The sequence below is a fragment of the Ascaphus truei genome, chromosome 6, assembly GCF_040206685.1.
Source record: "Ascaphus truei isolate aAscTru1 chromosome 6, aAscTru1.hap1, whole genome shotgun sequence".
Classification (NCBI taxonomy): domain Eukaryota; kingdom Metazoa; phylum Chordata; class Amphibia; order Anura; family Ascaphidae; genus Ascaphus; species Ascaphus truei.
Genome location: NC_134488.1, coordinates 19,925,121 through 19,947,219, shown reverse-complemented (window position 1 = coordinate 19,947,219; position 22,099 = coordinate 19,925,121). Strand labels below are relative to the sequence as shown.

Below are 22,099 nucleotides of genomic sequence, written 5' to 3'. Positions count from 1 at the left end.
GTGAAATAATAACAGGGGATCATTTATCAAACGTTCTCAGCTGCAAAACGGAGGCAAAAATAGTGCACCAGATTTACCAAAGAAAATCCCTTTTTTCTTAGTACATTTGGTTGGCGGGGGGGTTTTGCCCCACTTTTGCAGTGGAGAAACCTTGTTATATGGACATCCAACACATTTTTACACTGTAGTACAGGGGTGCTCAACTCTAATCCTCAAGCCCCCCACCCCCCAACAGGTCAGGTTCTAAGGATATCCTAGCTTCAGCACAGGGGGCTCAATCAGTGGCTCAGTCTGATTGAGCCCCCTATACTGAAGCTGGGATATCCTGGGGGGAGGGGGGGGGTGAACTCGAGCTGAGCACCCCTGCTGTATTACATGTATTTCCAGCAATGTATATTCTCTGTAACGCAATGCTGACTATTTGCACACGCAGGGAAACCCTCTGTGCAGTGAACACGAGTGTGATGTCACGAGAGTGCAACAGCCCTCCTTCTCATACCGCAGCACGCATTTTGGTGTCAGGCCTCCTCCCAGCCCCTCGGGAAATCATCCTAAGAGGGGCTAATGTCAAGCAGCCACTTTTCCTTTCATATGTCAGTGTTGGCTGAATTTATTTTCAAACTCGGCTAATCTTTGGTACACAACCATTTCATTTGCATAACCCGGCCCTCTCGTAAAGAAAGAAAGAAAAAAAAAAAAGGGAAAAAAAAAATACCCGTAACACTCGTTTAATTAAAAAATGTAAATTTGCTGTCATCTTGGGGCCTGGTGAGTTAGGGACGACAGTGGCATCTTTTACTGCTGACAACGCCACGCTGAAAATGTGTTCTGAGTGAGCTGCAGGGGCAGGCGACACGAAACCTGCCTGGGTGCTGAGGGCCTGAAGCCCTGAGTGACCCAAGACAGGGGCGGCCAACTCCAGCCCTCAAGGGCCACCAACAGGTCAGGTTTTCAGGATATCCCTGCTTCAGCACAGGTAGACATTGCCTGAGAGCCACTGATTGAGCCACCTGTGCTGATGACGCAGGAATATGCTGAAAACCTGACCTGTTGGTGGCCCTTGAGGACTGGAGTTGGCCACTCCTGACCTAATGCCTTTGCCATCACAGGAACCTGGCATGCCCTGCAAAGCAATATGTTGCGGGTCGCTTTGGGACCAGAGGGGTTAACTCAACCAGCACTGATCAAAATACGTTTTAGGCATAAATGGTGAGATTTATGCAGCAGATATTTTATGCAACCTTGTAAATATGAGAGTGCTGCCTGTTGGTCAGAGTGCAGCATTAGGACAAAACCATATTAGAGGGGTGGCCAGCTCCAGTACTCATGGGGCCACCAACAGGTCAGGTTTTAAGGATATCCCTGCTTCCGCACAGGTAGCTCAGGTAGTCGGTGATTGAGCCACCTGTGCTGAAGCAGGGATATCCTTAAAACCTGACCTGTTGGTGGCCCTGGAGGACTGAAGTTGGCCGCCCCCTGCCATACTAGAAATTTAGAGGTATAAAATATTGCAATAATACATGAAATGGGACAGTAGAGCAGCAAGTTGAATATTTGGGAATAATCCATGGGGGAGACGAAAAGGAACAGAACAAAAAGTAAAGTTCAGAATAAAGTGGGCCTGTGACAAGGTCCCTAGACCCCACCTGTTACAATGGGGGCTAAATAAATAAAAATGGTATTATATCACAAATTTTTAAAAAAAGACATAAAAGTTGCTTTTTTTGACAAACTAGTTATATTAAAGCAGACACTTCTATGCTGCCTCAATAGGCGTAAGTAAAAATGAAGTCGTGTTCATTTCGCTTTGAGATTAAGATGATAAATCTGATTTGTGAGTAAATCGCTTTTCCTGCCAGTGCTCAGATGGGCTTTGTTTTGCCTGTAAAGTGCTACAGTACCTTGTATAGCACTGCACACACTGTCAGCGGTGAGAGCAATCGCAGCTAATAGCAAGTCCAACTGCCACTAGGCCCGAGGTGCAGTGGGAATACGCAATCACAGGCCGGCTGGGACGGAGACTGATCCAGATTGATTATTGGTTTCGCTTCACATACAGGTAGGTACTGAATGGGACAACATCAATGTCATGTAGTTTGGGTTTTTTTTTTGTAAGGAGTTCAAACCTCCTGACCGGCAAACTCAAATAGAAATCAGCTTTACCGGTTTTTGCACCATCCGCCGAGCATAAAAAAGGCACAAACCCATCATGTTTCTGAGTGCAACGAGACCCATTAATTTAGAGTTTACAGAGTCAGGGAAGCCTGACTGACAGGGGGGTGGCGTACATGGGACAGGGGAGTGAGCTTTTCCCTCTCTGTTTCCCCCCCCCCCTTCCTTTTCTTTTAAAGCTGGAACATCTCCTGGGTGTGATCGGCAGTCACCACGGAAACCCCTCCGAACATGTGCTGCAAACATACAAGGAGAGCAACAGCGTTCCCAGACAATGCCTGGAAGGTTCAACTGCCACCCACTGCCCCCCTGTCTTATCGTTCCTCCCGGCTGTCAGGTCGGAGCTAGGGACCTGTTTCCTCCTCTGCCCCAGCACACCTGGGACCCGTCCCCTGTACGAGAGAGGGCCGGGCGGAGAGAGACAGAGAGGGCAGGCGGAGAGAGAGGGCCGGCAGAGAGAGAGAGAGGGTGTCGGAGAGAGAGGGCAGGCGGACAGAGAGAGAGAGACAGAGAGAGGGCAGGCGGAGACAGAGGGCGCAGGCAGAGTGAGGGCAAGCAGAGAGAGACAGAAGGCAGAGAGAGGGCAGGCAGAGAAAGAGAGAGATCAGGCAGAGAGAGAGGGCAGTCGGACAGAGACAGAGAGGGCAGGCGGTGAGAGAGCGAGAGAGAAGCGCAACACACAATATGAAACGATAGATGGGATCCTCCCAAGAAACCATTAAATTATAATGATCGCTCTCAGCAGCCACTGCCTTGTCCCAAATTAATAAAATTCCTTTTGGGTTACGCAGTCACTTGCGAACCAAAAAAAAAAAAAAAACAACAAAAAAAACCAGAAGAACCAGAAGCCGGGAAAATAACACGAAACGAGCGTTCCCCAAACAATCCTCCCTGCCCGTGTCTCTCTCCCCTTCAGCTGTCGCCTCTCCTCGGTCACAGCAAAATCGCTTCTGGTTCAGCAGAACCCAGCAGTTCCCCTCTGTCACTTGTTTAAAGAGCCCAACTTCTGTCCCTGCTCGGGGAAAGTGAACGAGGCTCCGTCCATCATACCCATCACCTCCTGGGAAGGACGGAGGAAGCCGGCTCCCCAACTGTGTACATTTTGGGGGTCACTAAGCGATAAGTAAGCGTCTCGCAGGCAGCAAAACTGCGGCCACAACAAACTCACAAAGTTCGATTTTATAGCCAATAACTATTTGCCGGCATTTAAATCAACCGCTTTGACCCCCACTTTCATAGTGGCCGAGCATCCGAGCTGTCACCATAAGCCAGGGCTGCCGGGATCCCCTTACATTGTCCCCAAACTGGCACACGCCGCAGCAGCCCTAACTCTACCCCCTCTCTGGCAGGCGGCAGCAGGAAAGTTTCACAAAGCAGCAGTGCCCTTCCATTGGACAGGAGAAGGCCACCTCTCAGCTCATTACTATATAAAGCTAAAGAGAAACCTATTAATAGCCAAACAATGCCTGTCCCTCAAAACAGAAACAAAGCCAGCCCGAGTCAGGAAGAGAGCGCGAGCGAGAGAGAGAGAGAGAGAGAGACCAGCGAGAGATAAAGTGACAGCGAGACAGGTTTATTTAAAGTCATATGCAGCATACAAGAGCAACAGTAAAAACAGCGGGCAAGTGCGGTGTGTACTCACCATAGTCAGAGTGTCCAAAGCTGAATTCACTTAAATAATCAACTTTCATAATACTTCATTAATATCTAATTGCAGCTGATTTGCTTCCCGGATCATAAGTTGTTTGACTGATGTCACTGTGTGTGGCTGTGGGAGCCTCTGTCAGCGGAGCAGGCAGGCAGGCTGGGATTGGCAGAGCGGGGATGGCAACGCCTCCTCATGGCCTTCCCAACTGGCTAGAGGGCAGGTGAAAGATCAGAGAGTGCCCCAGCCCCTTTCTCTCTGTCTCCCTGTGTGTCTCTCTCAGAGCAGCGCTGCCTCGGAGGTAGCTGTGGAGTGAATGAGCTCCCAGCATGGTGTTTGGAAGAAAAAAAAACACACACACACAACCCTAGCCAGAGAGCGTCAGCTGCCCTATCAGTGTGTCGCTCTCTCAGGGGCTGTCCTTCCTGCTTCACAGCGATCCCAAACCTCTGACTCCCTGAGGCAGGAGGCGGGTCACAGCTCCGAACAAGCACAAGACATTCCCAAACATATAGGACAGAGTTATGGGAAGGGACACCAACTACTAACTCCTGCAATCCAGTGCCCACAGGTCACACATACCAGTGCCCCCCCCCACCCACCCACCCAGCTCAAACTCCACTTGTTACTGAGCCCAAGCCTCCTCCAGCTCGGACGCTCTCACCTACGCCTCCATCACCCAATATCATACTACGCCACAATTTGCCAGATTGCGTTTTTCTCCCCAATTTAAGAGGGTCTTTGCTTCAAAAAGATTCTCAGTCGGCGTGGACAGTTATCGAAACTTCCGCTTTCTCCCCAGACCACCATCCCGAGGTACGGACCCCCAAAGGTAGTGCCGGTATCTCGGCAAAGTTTAAAGCTCCTGCGCCACATGGGCATCACCGGATGACGTCACGGCTTCCTATTGGCCCGCATGGCGCGGGGGGGGGGGGGCTCCGAAACTCCGCCATTACGTGAACCCTGCTAGCAAAACGGCACCCCCTACCGAGGTAAGTATCTCCGGAAGCAGAAGTTCTCCGGAGCTGAAATGAATGGGGTTCAACTGGAAGGGCCAACTACGCGTTGCACGTTAAGCCTGCGCACACTACAAATAATGATAATAATATACCACAAATCTCTTAAATATGGAGAAGACTAGATGAATTGCTACAATTAAAAAGATGAACACAATTAAGCTGTTTTACCGTCTACTGCACTTTTGGGACATTAACAAACTTCAATATAACTGTAACGCACATTAAAAAAACAAAACAGGTGCAAATCCTTTCCAGTTAGCTATCATGTAAAAAGCAACACGATAAGAGATAACATCACAATAACCCATCTCCTGAGTGTTGCATCATATAAATACATTGGGAGAAACTACGATTAACCTTTGATATCCTCAGAATTTTAGGGGACGTTCCAGCACATTCTGACCACATCGTGCTCGTCACAATATTTGTATTCAAATAATCATATTAATATACAAAGAAAATATTCATTGTTTTTGTGCCCCCCCTGTCAGGAAATCCCTGACTACCTAGACCAGTGTTACCAAACTCCAGTCCTCAGGGAACCCCAACAGGTCAGGTCTTAAGGCTATCCCTGCTCCAGCACAGGTGGCTCAGTCACAATGACTGAGCCGCTGATTGACCCACCTGTGCTGGAGCAGGGATATCCTTAAGACCTGACCTGTTGGGGTTCCCTGAGGACTGGACTTGGGAAACACTGCTCTAGGCCAGCGGTGCGCAAACTGGGGGGGGGGGGGGGTGCCCAAGATTGTCTGCGGGGGGGGCGGGGTTTACAGTCGCCCAGCGCACTTCCCGAAGGCAATTAAATTAAGTGCTGGGGAGGCGGCGAAGGTCTCTGTAAACTGCACTTACCTTGCTCCTGGAGACTTGTCGCCATGGCAAAGTGGCGTCAAATGACACCACGAGGTTATGTGACGTCACGTGGCAACACCGACGCCGGAGCCAAGGTTAGAGGGGGCGCGAAGAGAGGGGGAAGAGCCGGCAGGGGGGCGCAGGGAAAAAAGATTGTACTGCCCTGACCTAGACTAATCCGTTTTCGGCATTCCAACTAGTTCAGACTGATTGCAGTACAGGACGCGCTCACCCACACTAACTAGGCCACGTTTTTTAACCTTTTTTTGTTAAGGAACCCTATTTTGAAATTCTGAGGAACTCCAACCCTCTCTAATAGTACGTCTGAGATCAGATACATTGTAAGGAACCCCAACCTTCTCTAATAGCGCGTCTGAGATCAGATGCATTGTAAGGAACCCCAACCCTCTCTAATAGCGCGTCTGAGATCAGATACATTGTAAGGAACCCCAACCTTCTCTAATAGCGCGTCTGAGATCAGATGCATTGTAAGGAACCCCAACCCTCTCTAATAGCGCGTCTGAGATCAGATACATTGTAAGGAACCCCAACCCTCTCTAATAGCGCGTCTGAGATCCGATACATTGTAAGGAACCCCAACCTTCTCTAATAGCGCGTCTGAGATCAGATGCATTGTAAGGAACCCCAACCCTCTCTAATAGCGCGTCTGAGATCAGATACATTGTAAGGAACCCCAACCCTCTCTAATAGCGCGTCTGAGATCAGATACATTGTAAGGAACCCCAACCCTCTCTAATAGCGCGTCTGAGATCAGATACATTGTAAGGAACCCCAACCCTCTCTAATAGCGCACCTGAGATCAGATGCATTGTAAGGAACCCCGACCGTCTCTAATAGTGTGTCTGAGATCAGATGCATTGTAAGAACCCCAGCCCTCTCTAATAGCGCGTCTGAGATCAGATGCATTGTAAGGAACCCCAACCCTCTCTAATAGCGCGTCCGAGACCAGATGCATTGTAAGAACCCCAACCCTCTCTAATAGCGCGTCTGAGATCAGATACACTGTAAGGAAACCCCAACCCTCTCTAATAGCGCGTCTGAGATCAGATGCATTGTAAGGAACCCCAACCCTCTCTAATAGCGCGTCTGAGATCAGATGCAGTGTAAGGAACTCCAACCCTCTCTAATAGCGCGTCCGAGACCAGATGCATTGTAAGAACCCCAAACCTCTCTAATAGTGCGTCTGAGATCAGATGCAATGTAAGGAACCCCAACCCTCTCTAATAGCGCGTCTGAGATCAGACGCAGTGTAAGGAACCCCAACCCTCTCTAATAGCGCGCCTGAGATCATATTCATTGTAAGGAACCCCAACCCTCTCTAATAGCGCACCTGAGATCAGATGCATTGTAAGGAACCCCGACCCTCTCTAATAGCGTGTCTGAGATCAGATGCATTGTAAGGAACCCCAACCCTCTCTAATAGCGCGTCTGAGATCATATTCATTGTAAGGAACCCCAACCCTCTCTAATAGCGTGTCTGAGATCAGATACATTGTAAGGAACCCCAACCCTCTCTAATAGCGCGTCTGAGATCTGATGCATAGTAAATTCTTCTGTATTTGGAACAATTCTCAAATTACTTGAAACTTGCAGGGAACCTATTAAGGATTCCTGCAAAACCCAAGGCTTCCTAGGAACCCCTGTTGAAAAACACAACTAAGAAGTGCAAAAGATATGCTTTTATACGGAAGAGGAAAACCCTACATGCAAAATGTGAAAAATACACCCACTGTAGTTTGGAAATAAAAAAAAGGGGAAATAATGTCATGACCTCCAATTTTATTTTACTGCATGTCTTCATACAAGTATAATCCTTTCCACGCTCTTGAGAGAGCACCCGTGGTAATATTCTCAGTGGAAGTGCTCCTACACAGGACTCAAATATGATCTTCATAGAAGGTCAGTGATACAAAGCGGCCATACCCTGTTTTATGGCCAGAGAGGCCAAACAAGATTTATCACAGTAAACTTCTCTCATCGCCCTTTCCATTGTCCCTTGTCTTCTCATGTACCACTCATCGAGTCTTCTCTCGCTCTTTTTTCTACTGTCCTTCTGACTTGCAGCACCCTTGTGTCTCCTTTCAATTTGCACGAAGGACAGTATTTTGGGGCTCACCTTTGACCTCAAGCAAACCCTCTGTTGTTGTGCATCGTAAATTATGCTAGTGAAAAATAGGGGAATTCTTTCCACAAAGGACACCGGCAACTTTTATGAAGAGAATTTGTGTCCGTCTACAACCCAGAGAGATGAAAGAGATAATGGATGGACAAAACTGTCGTCAGCTACACAAGTCTACAAATAAGCGGTGGGCCCGACCATGAAGCTATCCGAACATAAAGCCACTACAAGTCATTACTTATTCGGCTTGGACCACTGCACCTGCCCCTAATGTACGTGGCCAATGAAGGAAACCATCAATCCCGTTGATGGTGGAGTGTCCTGGATATTCACAGTAACAACATCAAACAAGGCTCTCTCTCTTATTTAAGTATGGAAATTGATGTGAGTCAGAGAATAGATGGTACGCAAAGTACGGCTGGCTTAATGCCAATACAAAGGAAGGGCGTAATGCCTGTAGGCTCGAGGATTTGGGACAAATGTTACTACTTTTTCTAGTATCAAAAATCACTCCACCAATGCTTCTAGCTATCACTATACTACTTCTCCCAGCTACTGTGTCTATTGCCACGCTCAATGCCACCAGGTACAACATTACCCAAAGGCGGCCATATCTCACCCTGCCCAATTCATCCAAGCTCTTTTATTGAGTACTTGGAGAGCTCACATTGTCGCACAGTCGTGGCTCGCACACTTTCAAATCCCTCACAACGCTCTACAATTTTCTAGTACCTCTTAATACTCAATACTCTCAATGTTGTGTCAAAATCATAACAACTTACAATCAACAGCTTACGAGATATGTACTGATGTAGTGGGCTTCATTTTTCCCGCTGGTGGAACATACATCCATGACAAGTCTCCCGCATTAGGGCTGTCTCTCACATGTTCCTGTGGCATGAGGGAAGTCTCACGGTGCTGGGAGCCCCCGAGACACCTTCCTAAACCAGTCCGACTTCACACCGACGTCAGACTCCTTCCCTAACGTCCGTCCCCCCCACTGCTCCAGAGGTGCCTCACACAACTCACACACGTTCCCGGGTGGGGGGCCCTGGACTTGTGATATTCTGCAACAACACTGCCATTGAAATCTTACAAAACTCGGTGACATTATAAATGCTAAACAATGTTGTGTTATCTGGGGAAACAATGTCACACGCTGCACCTGAATGTGCATTCTCTGTATGTATATTCCTGAGCTCTGTGTGCTGTCCTATAACGTGTTTTAGCCGTGTGTGCCAGTTTGTGCATGTGTGTTAGCTGCTCTATCTTTGTGTACTAAGGCGTGGCAGAGAGTTTGCATTAGTGCAGTTGGCACACTGGCTGCTCCGTCTCTATAATCCTGTTAGCTGGCAGTCTCCTTTCTCTAGGCTTCTTAGTGAGTATTTGTAAACTAGATATCTAATGGAAAATTATAGGAAAATTATAGTGAATGTCATGATGAGAAAATCAGATTACCCCCAATTCAATTCTGCCATCCCAGCCCACACAGTGCGTTCTCCATTTTTTTCCCATAAATGCCAATGCCAGGGGTCCCGGTAATCAAATAAAATTGAAAATCATCTTCCCATTAAATTCAATTAGCTGCAATTTCTAAAGCCTATCAGAGATTTTAATTACTAAATTATAAAATTCTCCAATGCGAAATTGAAGACCCAAAAAAACACACATCTTTCCGTTTCAGTAAAAACGAAGCAGAAAACCTTGAATGGCTCTGTTTCTTTACCTACTTATCTGAATGTGACAGTTTTGTTTCTGCACAAAACACCCCTCTCCCCCCCTCTTTTTCAGGGCTCTGTATCACACCCCCAATACACAAAAGTGATCAGCACATCCACTATGTGTAACAACAGTTTATTGAAGCACTGCACTGCAACCTTTACATATAATATACTCTACCAATTTCCACATGACAACCTCATCTGAACTCTTTTAGACATGATCCTTGTATAATATCCTTCATCAGGAGCAGGACTCCAGTCCTCAATTCCCCCCCCTCCCCCACCACCAGGTCAGGTTTTAAAGATATCCCAGCTTCAGCACGGGTGGCTGAAGCAGGGATATGATTACAATCTGACCTATTAGTGGCCCTTGAGGACTGGAGTTGCCCACCGCTGCTCTTGTGCCACACCGGGTGATTGACATGGATTGAGCCACCTGTGCTGAAGCAGGGATATCCTGAAAACTTGACCTGTTGGGTGGTCTTGAGGACTGAAGTTGGGCCCCCCTGATATAGATCTCGGCATACCCTCAGTACCATTAACCTTCACCTATAGCTCTTCATAGATCCTTTTATTATGACATGGGGATGGAGGAGTAACTTAGTGGCAAGAACACTGCCTTTCATGTGGTCAAACTGGCTTTGAATCCCAGTGTCTGCTCTCGTTGTGACCTTGGGCAAGTCGCCTTTAATCTCTCTGTGCCTCAGGCATCCACAATTAGATTGTCAGCTCCTTGGGGCAGGAATGTATTGTGCCGGCAAATTATGTGCTGTGTACATTGACAGCGTTGGATAACAAAATATATAATTAGCTAGACTCACGCACAGCCCCATATTACACCCGATCAAGAAATTAGCACAGAACCTGTATTATACGCTTTATGTATTTACAAAAGCCCACTACCCACACATTACGTTGACTGGTAAACCAGCTGCACTGCAATGGGTATGGATAGTGCACATGGTCACTGAGAGACAGAGAATGGCACAGCCCCTGTATCACCCGCCTGCCACACTGGGGTTTGAAAGCAGGAGTGGAGGAGAGCGAAAGAACTTGCAATGTTTTTCTCTGCTGTTTTCCCCTAAAGGTCAATGCCATGAGCAAGCAGCACTAAACCAAACAGGTTTTCTGTCTATGCCAATCCCGAGTCAGCCGCTGGACCCATTGCTGCCGAACTTGCAAGATTTCCCCTTCTTTCAGTGATAACCGTAAGTAATACTGAATGTGACCCGGAAGTGCAGCTCCAATACAGTTCCAGCAGCCCATTCCTCAAAGATTGATACGTCCCCCTGTATTCTAATCCCCCACCCAGATCTCAGTCTGGCTTCTCTACCATGCCCCCCGTATGTAGTGCTCAGCATTTCTCCTGTGTTTCTCTCCTCACAGATAACAACGCGGTCAATGGCCCTACAGACCTCCGCAGCAATGCTACGTCAGGCAGCTGGAGAGAGCTATATCAGTGGCGTGAGCCCAGGGGACTCGGGTTTAAAGCAGAGCCATATACTGCAACATAACACATGTACACAAACAATATCTAATGAAATGACACAGTACGTTCATTACAAATGTTATTTCAGTACTCAAGTCTAGTACTCCTGTATATCCAATAACCAAACTTGATCCAATACGAAAGGGAAAAACAACAGAAATGGTTATGCAATTTGTGCTGACTTCACCCTTTTGCCAATGAGATTTAGTGATAGCCTTTGAATGTGCCTTGTAACATTACTTCTAATGAAAACACTTCACACCCGCCTTCACCACTCTAATGTCGACATATTGCTGCTTTTCTCTCTTCAACACTCCATATATAAAGAGGATTGTTCACCAACGCAGACACAAAGTATTGTACTAGAAATGAGGAAAGTCCCTACAATACTTGGTCAAACAAATACATCCAGGAAACAGAACGTGATGTTACCATACCATACACCCTTGTTAGAAGCCTCTGGAACATCAATCTCCCTTTCCTTCACCTCTTCCCTCTGATACATCCCCAAATAACTCAGATCAATGTCAGGGAGTACCCAAAATCCTGCTCAAAAATGTGGCTCCAGCTTCCGAGGCTTGGCACGCAGATTCTGGCAGAGGCGTCCAGCAACCAGCAAACAAACACACAATTATGGTCGTTGCGTTTTTTGTTTTGTTTTGTTTCTTCAAATAAAAAATGTAAAAAAAAACTGGTCAAACTTGATTGTCCTGGTTAAATCTTTGCCTTTCTTTTAGCATTAGTAATCAGTTTCAGTTACCAGCTCCCAAATCTCCAAGTCTCTTTTGCAACAGGACATGAAAGTTGCAAAACACCCCATGAACAGAATGCATTAGGAAGACTGCGCCGATACGTATGTTTACGTTATAGCCCATGGAAAGCTGCCATCACACACACCCAGATGATAAGGGCAAGTCACACTGGTATAATATGAAGCATTACGTGTACACTACCTGTGACTTCTGTACATATGGTATGGACTAACTCCACTCATTGTAAAGCTGTACAACATTTGGGGGGGGGGGGGGGGGGGGTTATGGTTGCATTAAGAACAGAGGAGATGCTGATAGTCCTCGGATTACTCCTTCCTGAGATTCCCAGAGATTCCCAGAGAACGGGCAAAGAGGTATCAGGGGTGCTATTAAACTCCCCCCCCCAAAATGTTTCAAGACTTCTGGGACACACAAAAGAGACTTGGAACTTGGCGGGCAGACACTGGGAAAGCAAAGTTATCAACGCATCTATCTCTCATGTCCTGGCCAGGCCATGTAATATCATGAATGCTCTCTTGTGTGACCTGGAAAATCATTTTAGCATTAACTAAAAAGAAATCAATATGAGAATATGATTTTTATGGGGTGCGAAGAAAAAGGTGAAGTCTTCATTCAGAGGATGCAGTCTCATCCAAACATCCACTAGTTGTAGGTCCTTAAAGGACCAGTCCCCCCTGCTATATTTTTTTGGTCCTAACCCCCCCCCCCCCGCCCTCTCCCCTCCTCCACCGCTATTTTATTTACATGGATGGGAAGAAGAGGATTGCCAGATCTGAATTTTAGCTCTGGGGACACGCTGGTTTCTGAGATAAATACCTGTAAAGTTAACGTCAGCACCCTCTCCTCCATGGGATTTAAACATGCAGACGCACCAGCTCTACCTTTTCAGAATGACTGAGCAACCTGTGCTGAAGCATGGGTATCTTGAAAATCTGACCTGTTGGTGGCCCTTAGGGACTGGAGTTGGCCACTCCTGGATTAGACCCCTCAGTGCCAGAGGGTCCTGCCATCTCCGTGGTCCTGCCCCCTCCGGCACGTCACGATCACATGATCTGTATGTCATTGCGGTGACACCGACGGAAGGCAGCCCTCCTAGCAGATCGCAGTCAGCACCCCCGTCATTTATCCCTACAAGATTAGCATAATGCCATGACGGACAGCAGGGGTCCCAAACTCAGTCCTCAAGGGCCACCAACAGGCCAGGTTTTATGGCTATCCCTGCTTCAGCACAGGTGGCTCAAAACAGTGGCTCAGTCTTCGACTTCACCACCTGTGCTGAAGCAGGGATATCCATAAAAGTATCACTGGTGTGCCGACCCTCACGTACATGGTCTGTCCATAGGGGACCAACGGAGTTATAAGAGCGTTTCTATAATAAGTGCGTGATAGCATTAAAATATTATATCTGCATTACAACTTTTGTAAGCTAACCGTCTCTTGCAGGGACTCCTAAAACCTACAATGTTACAGGATGTGAAAGTATCTTAATAGAAGACATAAGGTCAAGGTTACACGTCAAATGTAATTTAAAGATGCATAGGCACCTGACATTAGTTGCCCTTATCTGCATTGTGAGGAAGAAAGATAAAAGTAAAAAAACAAGGAAGAACAAGGATAGGTAATAAGTGGTCAAAATGATTTTGTTTAAAATGTTAAAAGAAATTAGAACAAATAAAAATATCACTGAGCCCATTCACATGTCTCAGGCAGGTCTGCAGCCCTGCTTTTCCCCATTATCTCCCAGCATGCAGCGCTTCCACTGCAGCAAGGGATTCTGGGTAATGACGTGCAAATGAGCACACTGTCACCTTTTGCTTCATGTCCATTTTAAGATGAACCCTTACAGGTATATGCCTGCCGCATTACACAGTAGGCAAAACAAAATACAATTACTCAAAAACAAAACGTATCCTGGGATGTTTGAAGAGATCAAGGGTTAGGCCGCGGGCATGGTCAGCGCTTATACGCTGACCCGCGCTCACGCTTGCCAGTGAGCCCCTGCAGCCGCAATGAGAGCGGCTTTAGCAGGGGCTCGCGCACGCTTCCGCAGGCGTGCGGAGGCATAGCCGACATTTTTTTTTTAGTTTAAGCGCTCACGGGAGCGGAGGGCCGGTCACGTGAGCGGTTCGCCCAATGAGGCCGAACCAGCTCCATGACGTCACTGGCCCGACCCCCAGACACCCCCCCGGACGGCTGGAGTTTCTATGGGCTCAGCCCAAGAGCGTCAACCCATGGTAAGAAAATGTGAAGCAAACACAGGCCCAACCCCAATGCACAGGATATCCCATTTGGATACTGGTTGGCAAACACACTTGTGAAACATGCCTTATCAATGCAGTACTAGCCACAGGAAGAAGAAGGGCCTGCGAACCGCAGCACCCGAGGCATATTAATATTAAAAGGTGGGATTGAGAAATAAAGCTGCAGCCCCACCAACTGAGTACAGTAAGTACAAATATCACACGTCTCATACAGGTCTGCAACCCTGCCTTTCACCCCATTATAGAGTGCTTCCCATTATACAGTGCTTCCACTGCAACCAGGGATTCTGGGTAATGACATGCAAATGAGCACAGCGTGCCACTCTTTACATCTTAATCCATTTTGACATGGACCCCTATAAACTTACACCCGCCATATCACACAGCTTTTCAGCACCGCCTGGGTTAAAGTGCAGAGCCAGAAACCCTACTCACAGACGGCTGTTTATGACCTTTTGGGTCTCATCAGTGCGAGGTTGGTTGCTGGCTGTGCAACGTGAAGCTGGTATGTGGGTATAACCAGGTATTAAACAAGTTATGGCGAGTAAAAAAGTGTCAAAAACCCTCCACAGTACAGAGTTACAAAACTATCAGTGAAAATAAACACGCTTACTTTAATAAACATAATAAAATGTTTTTGTTTTTTTTTAAAAAACATATCAAGATATGAAACCTGATGCTAGGTGTATAAATTTGACAAATTGGGATCAAAGTCTAAACTTGGACTAGGTTAGCCTGCCAAACGCTAGAAACTGCTGAGTAGTACAGTAGTTAAAACTCTTCACTAGATAACAGAACTTGGGCAGTGACTACGAATAGAATTATCCTATGACAGTAACATATCAAACCAACCGGGGTTAAGGTAAACTGTTCCACAGGTAAGTCATATCTCTGCTTTCAGTAAGGGCAACCAGGACTTCGAGGTCCGCCTGTCTGAGGGGGGTACGGGTGTTGATAATGAATAGAGATGGTAGCTTTAATAAACATATCTCTCTATATTATAAAATGATTCTGTCCGCCCCTCTGTCAGATATAGCTCATCGGTGACATCATAATGCACATAGCCTGGTGGCAGATACAGAGTCAGATAGCTATAAAGGTTAGACAGGAAGCAGACAAAGAAAGAAACAAACGTGAGAGTCAGTTGACATGTGAGGGGAAAGCAAGAATGCTGGTTGGAGAGGCAGAGAATTGATGACATCATAAGGTATTAAATGAAAGAGATGAGAGAGAGAGAGAGAGAGAGAGAGAGAGAGAGAGAGAGAGAGAGAGAGAGAGAGAGAGAGAGAGAGAGAGAGAGAGAGAGAGAGAGAGAGAGGAGAGAGGAGGGGGGGGCGATAGAGAGATAAAATGGGGGAGAGAGAGAGTAGCAGGGGGGAAAGAAGGTGGGGGAAGAAGTCAAACCCGTCATTATTTTGCAGAGGGTGGGGTTGGCGTGCTTCCCAGTTACCTAAAAATTAAACTTGCTTAGCAGATTGCAAGACTAAACGCTAGATGAGTATGGTATACTTAAGAAGAATTAACTGTGGATAATATTTTACACCGTTACAACCATCATTGAACGAGGAACACTTAGTAGGAAATGAACACAAGAACATGGAGAGAAAAAAAAGAAAGGTTAATTATTACCATATAATGAGACATTTATAACCTTCACTGAAGAAATTAAACCAACGCATACATAAGTCCTTATATTTTATGTTCCCTAATGTAGGGAAGCAGTATCTGGGCCCTCCAGGGAACCAACAAGTTCTACAGAACCTCATATGGGCCCGCCTGCATCAGGGCCAGGACAGGAGGAGGCCGTGCATCTCTGGGAGCTAAGAGGAGGCCGTGCATCTCTGGGAGCTAAGAGGAGGCCGTGCATCTCTGGGAGCTAAGAGGAGGCCGTGCATCTCTGGGAGCTAAGAGGGTGTTCGTCTCAGAATCCTGGTCACGGAAGGATTAAGAGGAGGCCGAGGGAGAGTTCTTTCCCGAGCTCACTCTGGTCCAGATAGGTGTCAGAATTTGGGGGTTTCAGGTTGTTATTGGTCGAGGATCGCTGGGTATTTGGATGGAGGTCCACGGGGTGGAGGAAGATTTCTGCCTCTGCAGAATCCTCGATGATAAGTTGTGAACCGTTTTAGCTACACTTAGTTTAAAGGAAAACCCCCATTAATATTTAATATTATTGCTCTGAAGGGCCTCTGTCACTTGCTTAAAGATTTCAACTTTTTTTGAAGGGTTTGATAGGTCAGCAAATAAAAGTAGTTTAACCACATCCATCGCAACATAAAAAGGATGATTCCTTGTGGCAGGCCGTATAGCTCGTTTCATTTTAATGCAATGGAGGCAAACAATGATGTCCCTCGGATTATCAAAAGCCCATAGCTCTTGGCCTTCACACCCTATGCGCTCTGTCAAGAAGCAGAAGATTAGGGGATACACCCCTTTAAAAAAAGCAGGCAAGGTGTTCCCCAATATTTGCAACCACCTCCGTAACGTTGCGGATAAGAATGGTATTTCGGCGGGAGTGGTCGTCGTTATCTTCATCTTGCTCCATGACCTCTCCGAGCGACCGCTTGACGTTCGCCAGCTCCTGGACCAGCTCGTGGTGAGCTTCCGTTCCTTCATCCAGTTTGTTAAGAAGCTCACGGGTCCTCTCTCCCAACTGGGTCACACCTGCTCCGACTTCTCCGAGGGCTCGGAGTACAGCTAATCCATTGGTAGCCAACACCAGTCCTCAAGGTCTACCAATAGGTCAGGTTTTCAGGATATCCCTGCTTCAGCACAGGTGGCTCAATCAGTCGAAGACTAAGCCAGTTGGCCATCTTGTTTTGGTCAAAGTTTAGGGGTTCCCTCTCCTGGTAGCTCAGAGTCCTCAGGCCTGCTGCTGTGTGGCCGGCCATCCCTGGGCTGAGCGATCAGTCAGACCTCATTTCTTAAAGGTTAGTCATGTCACGGTAATAGTTATTTTTGTTTCCGCCGGCATAATGTGACTTCAGTGGTCTTACACAACAGTTACCTGAGCAACGAGAATAAAAAGGCGCTCTATGCAGCCACCCACGTGGAAAAGTGTGTTCCCTCACAGCTGCCGTACTCTGCCTCCATGCTGCTGCGGGCCACGTGTCCCCACCTTGTATTTTACATGGTACAATAACCACTAATTAACCCTCAGGGACTTTTGAAATGGAGGGAAAGGTCCCCACTGATAATAGCCACTTCCTGCTCTCACCCCAAGCCCTGATACTATTTCAGTGTCCTGTACTCTCATGATCTATGAACACCTGAAATACAGCATTAGTTTAAAGCTGCAGACCAAGTAATATCCTACTTGTGTGTTTTTTTTTAAACTCTGAATTGCATTTTTAATGTATTATAATGTAACAAGCATTTTTTGTTTCTATAGCAACCATGTACAAAGTCACATCCCCTTCCTCTTCTGAAACAGGCTCTGGCACACCCCTTTTTGAGCCCTGCCCTCTCTCTAGCAGTGCACCAATTGTATCTAGTGACTGCCTGGTCCCATGATCTTCCCCACAGAACTTTGCATCTTTGGTCCTCTTCTGCTGCACTGAAAGCCATTTAGTGAACCCTAGTGCTGAATCTTCACCGATCGATCACAGGAGAACAGATCGATCGGCAACTTAGCTAATTATTTATCATTGTGTAGATTGTATTGATGCACATATTAAAAGGGGAAAATAATAATAATACAAAAATAAAAAACAGCAGCGTGGACTGCTGCTTTAAGTCTGGTAAAGTCCGGACAGGTTTGGGTGTGTACACTGTTTAGTTTCATTGAGAATCCCCTGTGGTCGTTGAGTCTGTGCTGGGGGTAGCACTTCTGGGAGCTTCACAATCTATCCAACAAGGAGTTAGTAAGGCACAAAGGTGCCAGCTCACGAGATTGGCATGCAAGCCACCTACACGAATGCAGGAATGAACTCCGGGAACATGTATTCGTGCCACCAAAATTCCACACAATTATTGCAAAATAAAACATTTTTGTCACAAATACAAGCGGCGTTGCATTTGTGCGATGCAACTGTGACTGTGTCTTTGTGCGGTGCGAGTGCTAAGAGGGGAAGACACAACGTGTAGCCGAGATGCTGTAGCAGCACTGTCATTGTGTGTATATGCAAGTGTGTGTGTTTATTTTCTGCTGCACATCAGCCCCTGGCTGCGAATTAGCTTATATTCTCCACCTCCTTTTCTCTCCGTGCTTTTCCTGTCTGACAAACCTATCATATTTTCTGTGTGTAGTAGACCATGAATTAACCTTCATACCAGTTACAGGGCTATTTAGCTCCTGCCGCTAGTAATCACCAAACTTTCATTGTCTGTTGTGCTGCTCTCCTGCAGAAAATCTCATCCCATCACTACAGATCTGCTGCTGCTGCTGCTGCTGCTGCTGCTGCTGCTGCTGCTGCTGCTGCTGCTGCTGCTGCTGCTGCTGCTGCCGCCAATGTAGCAACAATGCCCGTAATAAACAAAAAGGAAAAAATAAAGAGGAGAATAGCTGGAATAGAAAAAGTTAACATTATATGGGGGCAGATGGCAGCAAGAGGTGAGATCCAAACTAAAGAAATGACATGAAAATCCACTTAAAATACCAAATATATATCTGTCTGTCTCTGATTATATATATATATATGTGGCACTTTGTGCTCATTTGCACGTCATTTCCCAGAATCCCTTACTGCAGTGGGAAGCACTGTATGTTAGGTGATAATGGTGAAAGGCAGGGTTGCAGACCTGTCTTAAGACATGTGAATGTGCTCACAAGTATTTTTTTTTTAATATATTATATACACACACACACACACACATACATACACCCAAAAAAGGGGAGAGAAAGCACACCATATAAACAAAACAATTAGCTCACAATTGGCACGTGCACGCATCATAAAGAGTATAAAAAAGATACTTCCCCAAAATCAAATGACCAGGGAAGGAGACAGCACTACAGGTAGATGAAAAAAATAAAAAGTGAATTTAATCCATATCCAAAAGTATCCAACGTTTCGGTGCCACCTCTGGGCCCCTTCACCAGGGAGGTTGCATGAAGATCCAGAAAGGAATGAGTCCATAGCTGTAATTCATGCAGGACATGGTGCACTGGGTTCCCGGACCACAACTCCAAACGGACAACAGCGAGGGCACAAGCCGAACGGGACGACGTGATATATGCTAAGGCTAGCATCAATACCTCAACCTGTTTCGCACGTACTCCATCGGGGGGTATATACATATATATATATATATATATACACACACGCACACACATATATATATATACACACACATACAATGTACACATTCCCTTCATAAAGAGCCCTCTGTGGGTACATACTTCCCCAGTATGTCTCTCTCTTCTTCCCCCCAGCATGTCTCTCTCTCCTTCCCCCCAGTATGTCTCTCTCTTCTTCCCCCCAGCATGTCTCTCTCTCCTTCCCCCCAGTATGTCTCTCTCTCCTTCCCCCCAGTATGTCTCTCTCTCCTTCCCCCCAGTATTTCTCTCTCTTCTTCCCCCCAGCATGTCTCTCTCTCCTTCCCCCCAGTATGTCTCTCTCTCCTTCCCCCCAGTATGTCTCTCTCTTCTTCCCCCCAGCATGTCTCTCTCTCCTTCCCCCCAGTATGTCTCTCTCTTCTTTCCCCCAGCATGTCTCTCTCTCCTTCCCCCCAGTATGTCTCTCTCTCTCCTTCCCCCCAGTATGTCTCTCTCTCCTTCCCCCCAGTATGTCTCTCTCTTCTTCCCCCAGCATGTCTCTCTCTCCTTCCCCCCAGTATGTCTCTCTCTCCTTCCCCCCAGTATGTCTCTCTCTTCTTCCCCCCAGCATGTCTCTCTCTCCTTCCCCCCAGTATGTCTCTCTCTTCTTTCCCCCAGCATGTCTCTCTCTCCTTCCCCCCAGTATGTCTCTCTCTCCTTCCCCCCAGTATGTCTCTCTCTTCTTCCCCCCAGTATGTCTCTCTCTCTCCTTCCCCCCAGTATGTCTCTCTCTCCTTCCCCCCAGTATGTCTCTCTCTTCTTCCCCCCAGCATGTCTCTCTCTCCTTCCCCCCAGTATGTCTCTCTCTTCTTCCCCCCAGTATGTCTCTCTCTCCTTCCCCCCAGTATGTCTCTCTCTCCTTCCCCCCAGTATGTCTCTCTCTTCTTCCCCCCAGCATGTCTCTCTCTCCTTCCCCCCAGTATGTCTCTCTCTTCTTCCCCCCAGCATGTCTCTCTCGCCTTCCCCCCCAGTATGTCTCTCTCTCCTTCCCCCCAGTATGTCTCTCTCTTCTTCCCCCCAGCATGTCTCTCTCTCCTTCCCCCCAGCATGTCTCTCTCTCTCCCACCCCCCAGCATGTCTCTCTCTCCTTCCCCCCAGCATGTCTCTCTCTCCTTCCCCCCAGCATGTCTCTCTCTCCTTCCCCCCAGCATGTCTCTCTCTCCCACCCCCCAGCATGTCTCTCTCTCCTTCCCCCCAGCATGTCTCTCTCTCCTTCCCCCAGCATGTCTCTCTCTCCCACCCCCCAGTATGTCTCTCTCTCCTTCCCCCCAGTATGTCTCTCTCTTCTTCCCCGCAGCATGTCTCTCTCTCCTTCCCCCCAGTATGTCTCTCTCTCCTTCCCCCCAGTATGTCTCTCTCTTCTTCCCCCCAGCATGTCTCTCTCTCCTTCCCCCCAGCATGTCTCTCTCTCCCACCCCCCAGCATGTCTCTCTCTCCTTCCCCCCAGCATGTCTCTCTCTCCTTCCCCCCAGTATGTCTCTCTCTTCTTCCCCCCAGCATGTCTCTCTCTCCTTCCCCCCAGCATGTCTCTCTCTCCCACCCCCCAGCATGTCTCTCTCTCCTTCCCCCCAGCATGTCTCTCTCTCCTTCCCCCCCAGCATGTCTCTCTCTCCTTCCCCCCCAGCATGTCTCTCTCTCCCACCCCCCAGCATGTCTCTCTCTCCTTCCCCCCAGCATCTCTCCTTCCCCCAGCATGTCTCTCTCTCCCACCCCCCAGCATGTCTCTCTCTCCTTCCCCCCAGCATGTCTCTCTCTCCCACCCCCAGCATGTCTCTCTCTCCTTCCCCCCAGCATGTATCTCTCTCCTTCCCCCCAGCATGTCTCTCTCTCCCACCCCCCAGCATGTCTCTCTCTCCTTCCCCCCAGCATGTCTCTCTCTCCTTCCCCCCAGCATCTCTCTCTCCTTCCCCCCAGCATGTCTCTCTCTCCTTCCCCCCAGCATGTCTCTCTCTCCCACCCCCCAGCATGTCTCTCTCTCCTTCCCCCCAGCATGTCTCTCTCTCCCACCCCCCAGCATGTCTCTCTCTCCTTCCCCCCAGCATGTCTCTCTCTCCTTCCCCCCAGCATGTCTCTCTCTCCTTCCCCCCAGCATGTCTCTCTCTCTCCCCCCCACCTGTCTCAGTCACATGCCCCAGCCCTGCCCACTGACTGAAGCCCCCTTCCCTCTCACCTGTCTCAGTCACATGCCTCAGCCCTGCCCACTGACTGAAGCCCCCTTCCCTCTCACCTGTCTCAGACACATGCCCCAGTCCTGCCCACTGACTGAAGCCCCCTTCCCTCACCTGTCAGACACATGCCCCAGCCCTGCCCACTGACTGAAGCCCCCTTCCCTCTCACCTGTCTCAGACACATGCCCCAGCCCCGCCCACTGACTGAAGCCCCCTTCCCTCTCACCTGTCTCAGTCACATGCCTCAGCCCTGCCCACTGACTGAAGCCCCCTTCCCTCTCACCTGTCTCAGACACATGCCCCAGCCCCGCCCACTGACTGAAGCCCCCTTCCCTCTCACCTGTCTCAGTCACATGCCTCAGCCCTGCCCACTGACTGAAGCCCCCTTCCCTCTCACCTGTCTCAGACACATGCCCCAGCCCCGCCCACTGACTGAAGCCCCCTTCCCTCTCACCTGTCTCAGTCACATGCCTCAGCCCTGCCCACTGACTGAAGCCCCCTTCCCTCTCACCTGTCTCAGACACATGCCCCAGCCCTGCCCACTGACTGAAGCACCCTTCCCTCTCACCTATCTCAGTCACATGCCTCAGCCCTGCCCACTGATTAAA

At 48.1% G+C, this 22,099-nt stretch overlaps 1 protein-coding gene across 11 annotated transcripts in view; it reads right to left on the bottom strand.

Annotated features, from left to right (window-relative positions):
- CASZ1 (castor zinc finger 1) overlaps nt 1-22,099 on the bottom strand; it is a 268,349-nt gene that overhangs the window by 71,175 nt on the left and 175,075 nt on the right. For 3 of the 11 annotated variants that reach the window (XM_075603501.1, XM_075603512.1, XM_075603506.1), the window contains exon 1: nt 3,815-4,164. The exons of 7 other annotated variants lie outside the window; for them this stretch is intronic. In XM_075603501.1, coding sequence (XP_075459616.1) covers nt 3,815-3,863 — 49 coding nt within the window. In that variant the 5' untranslated portion in view covers nt 3,864-4,164. Of the gene's footprint in view, nt 1-3,814; nt 4,165-22,099 lie in introns of those variants that run through there. One more of the 11 variants, XM_075603511.1, reaches the window with a different exon arrangement.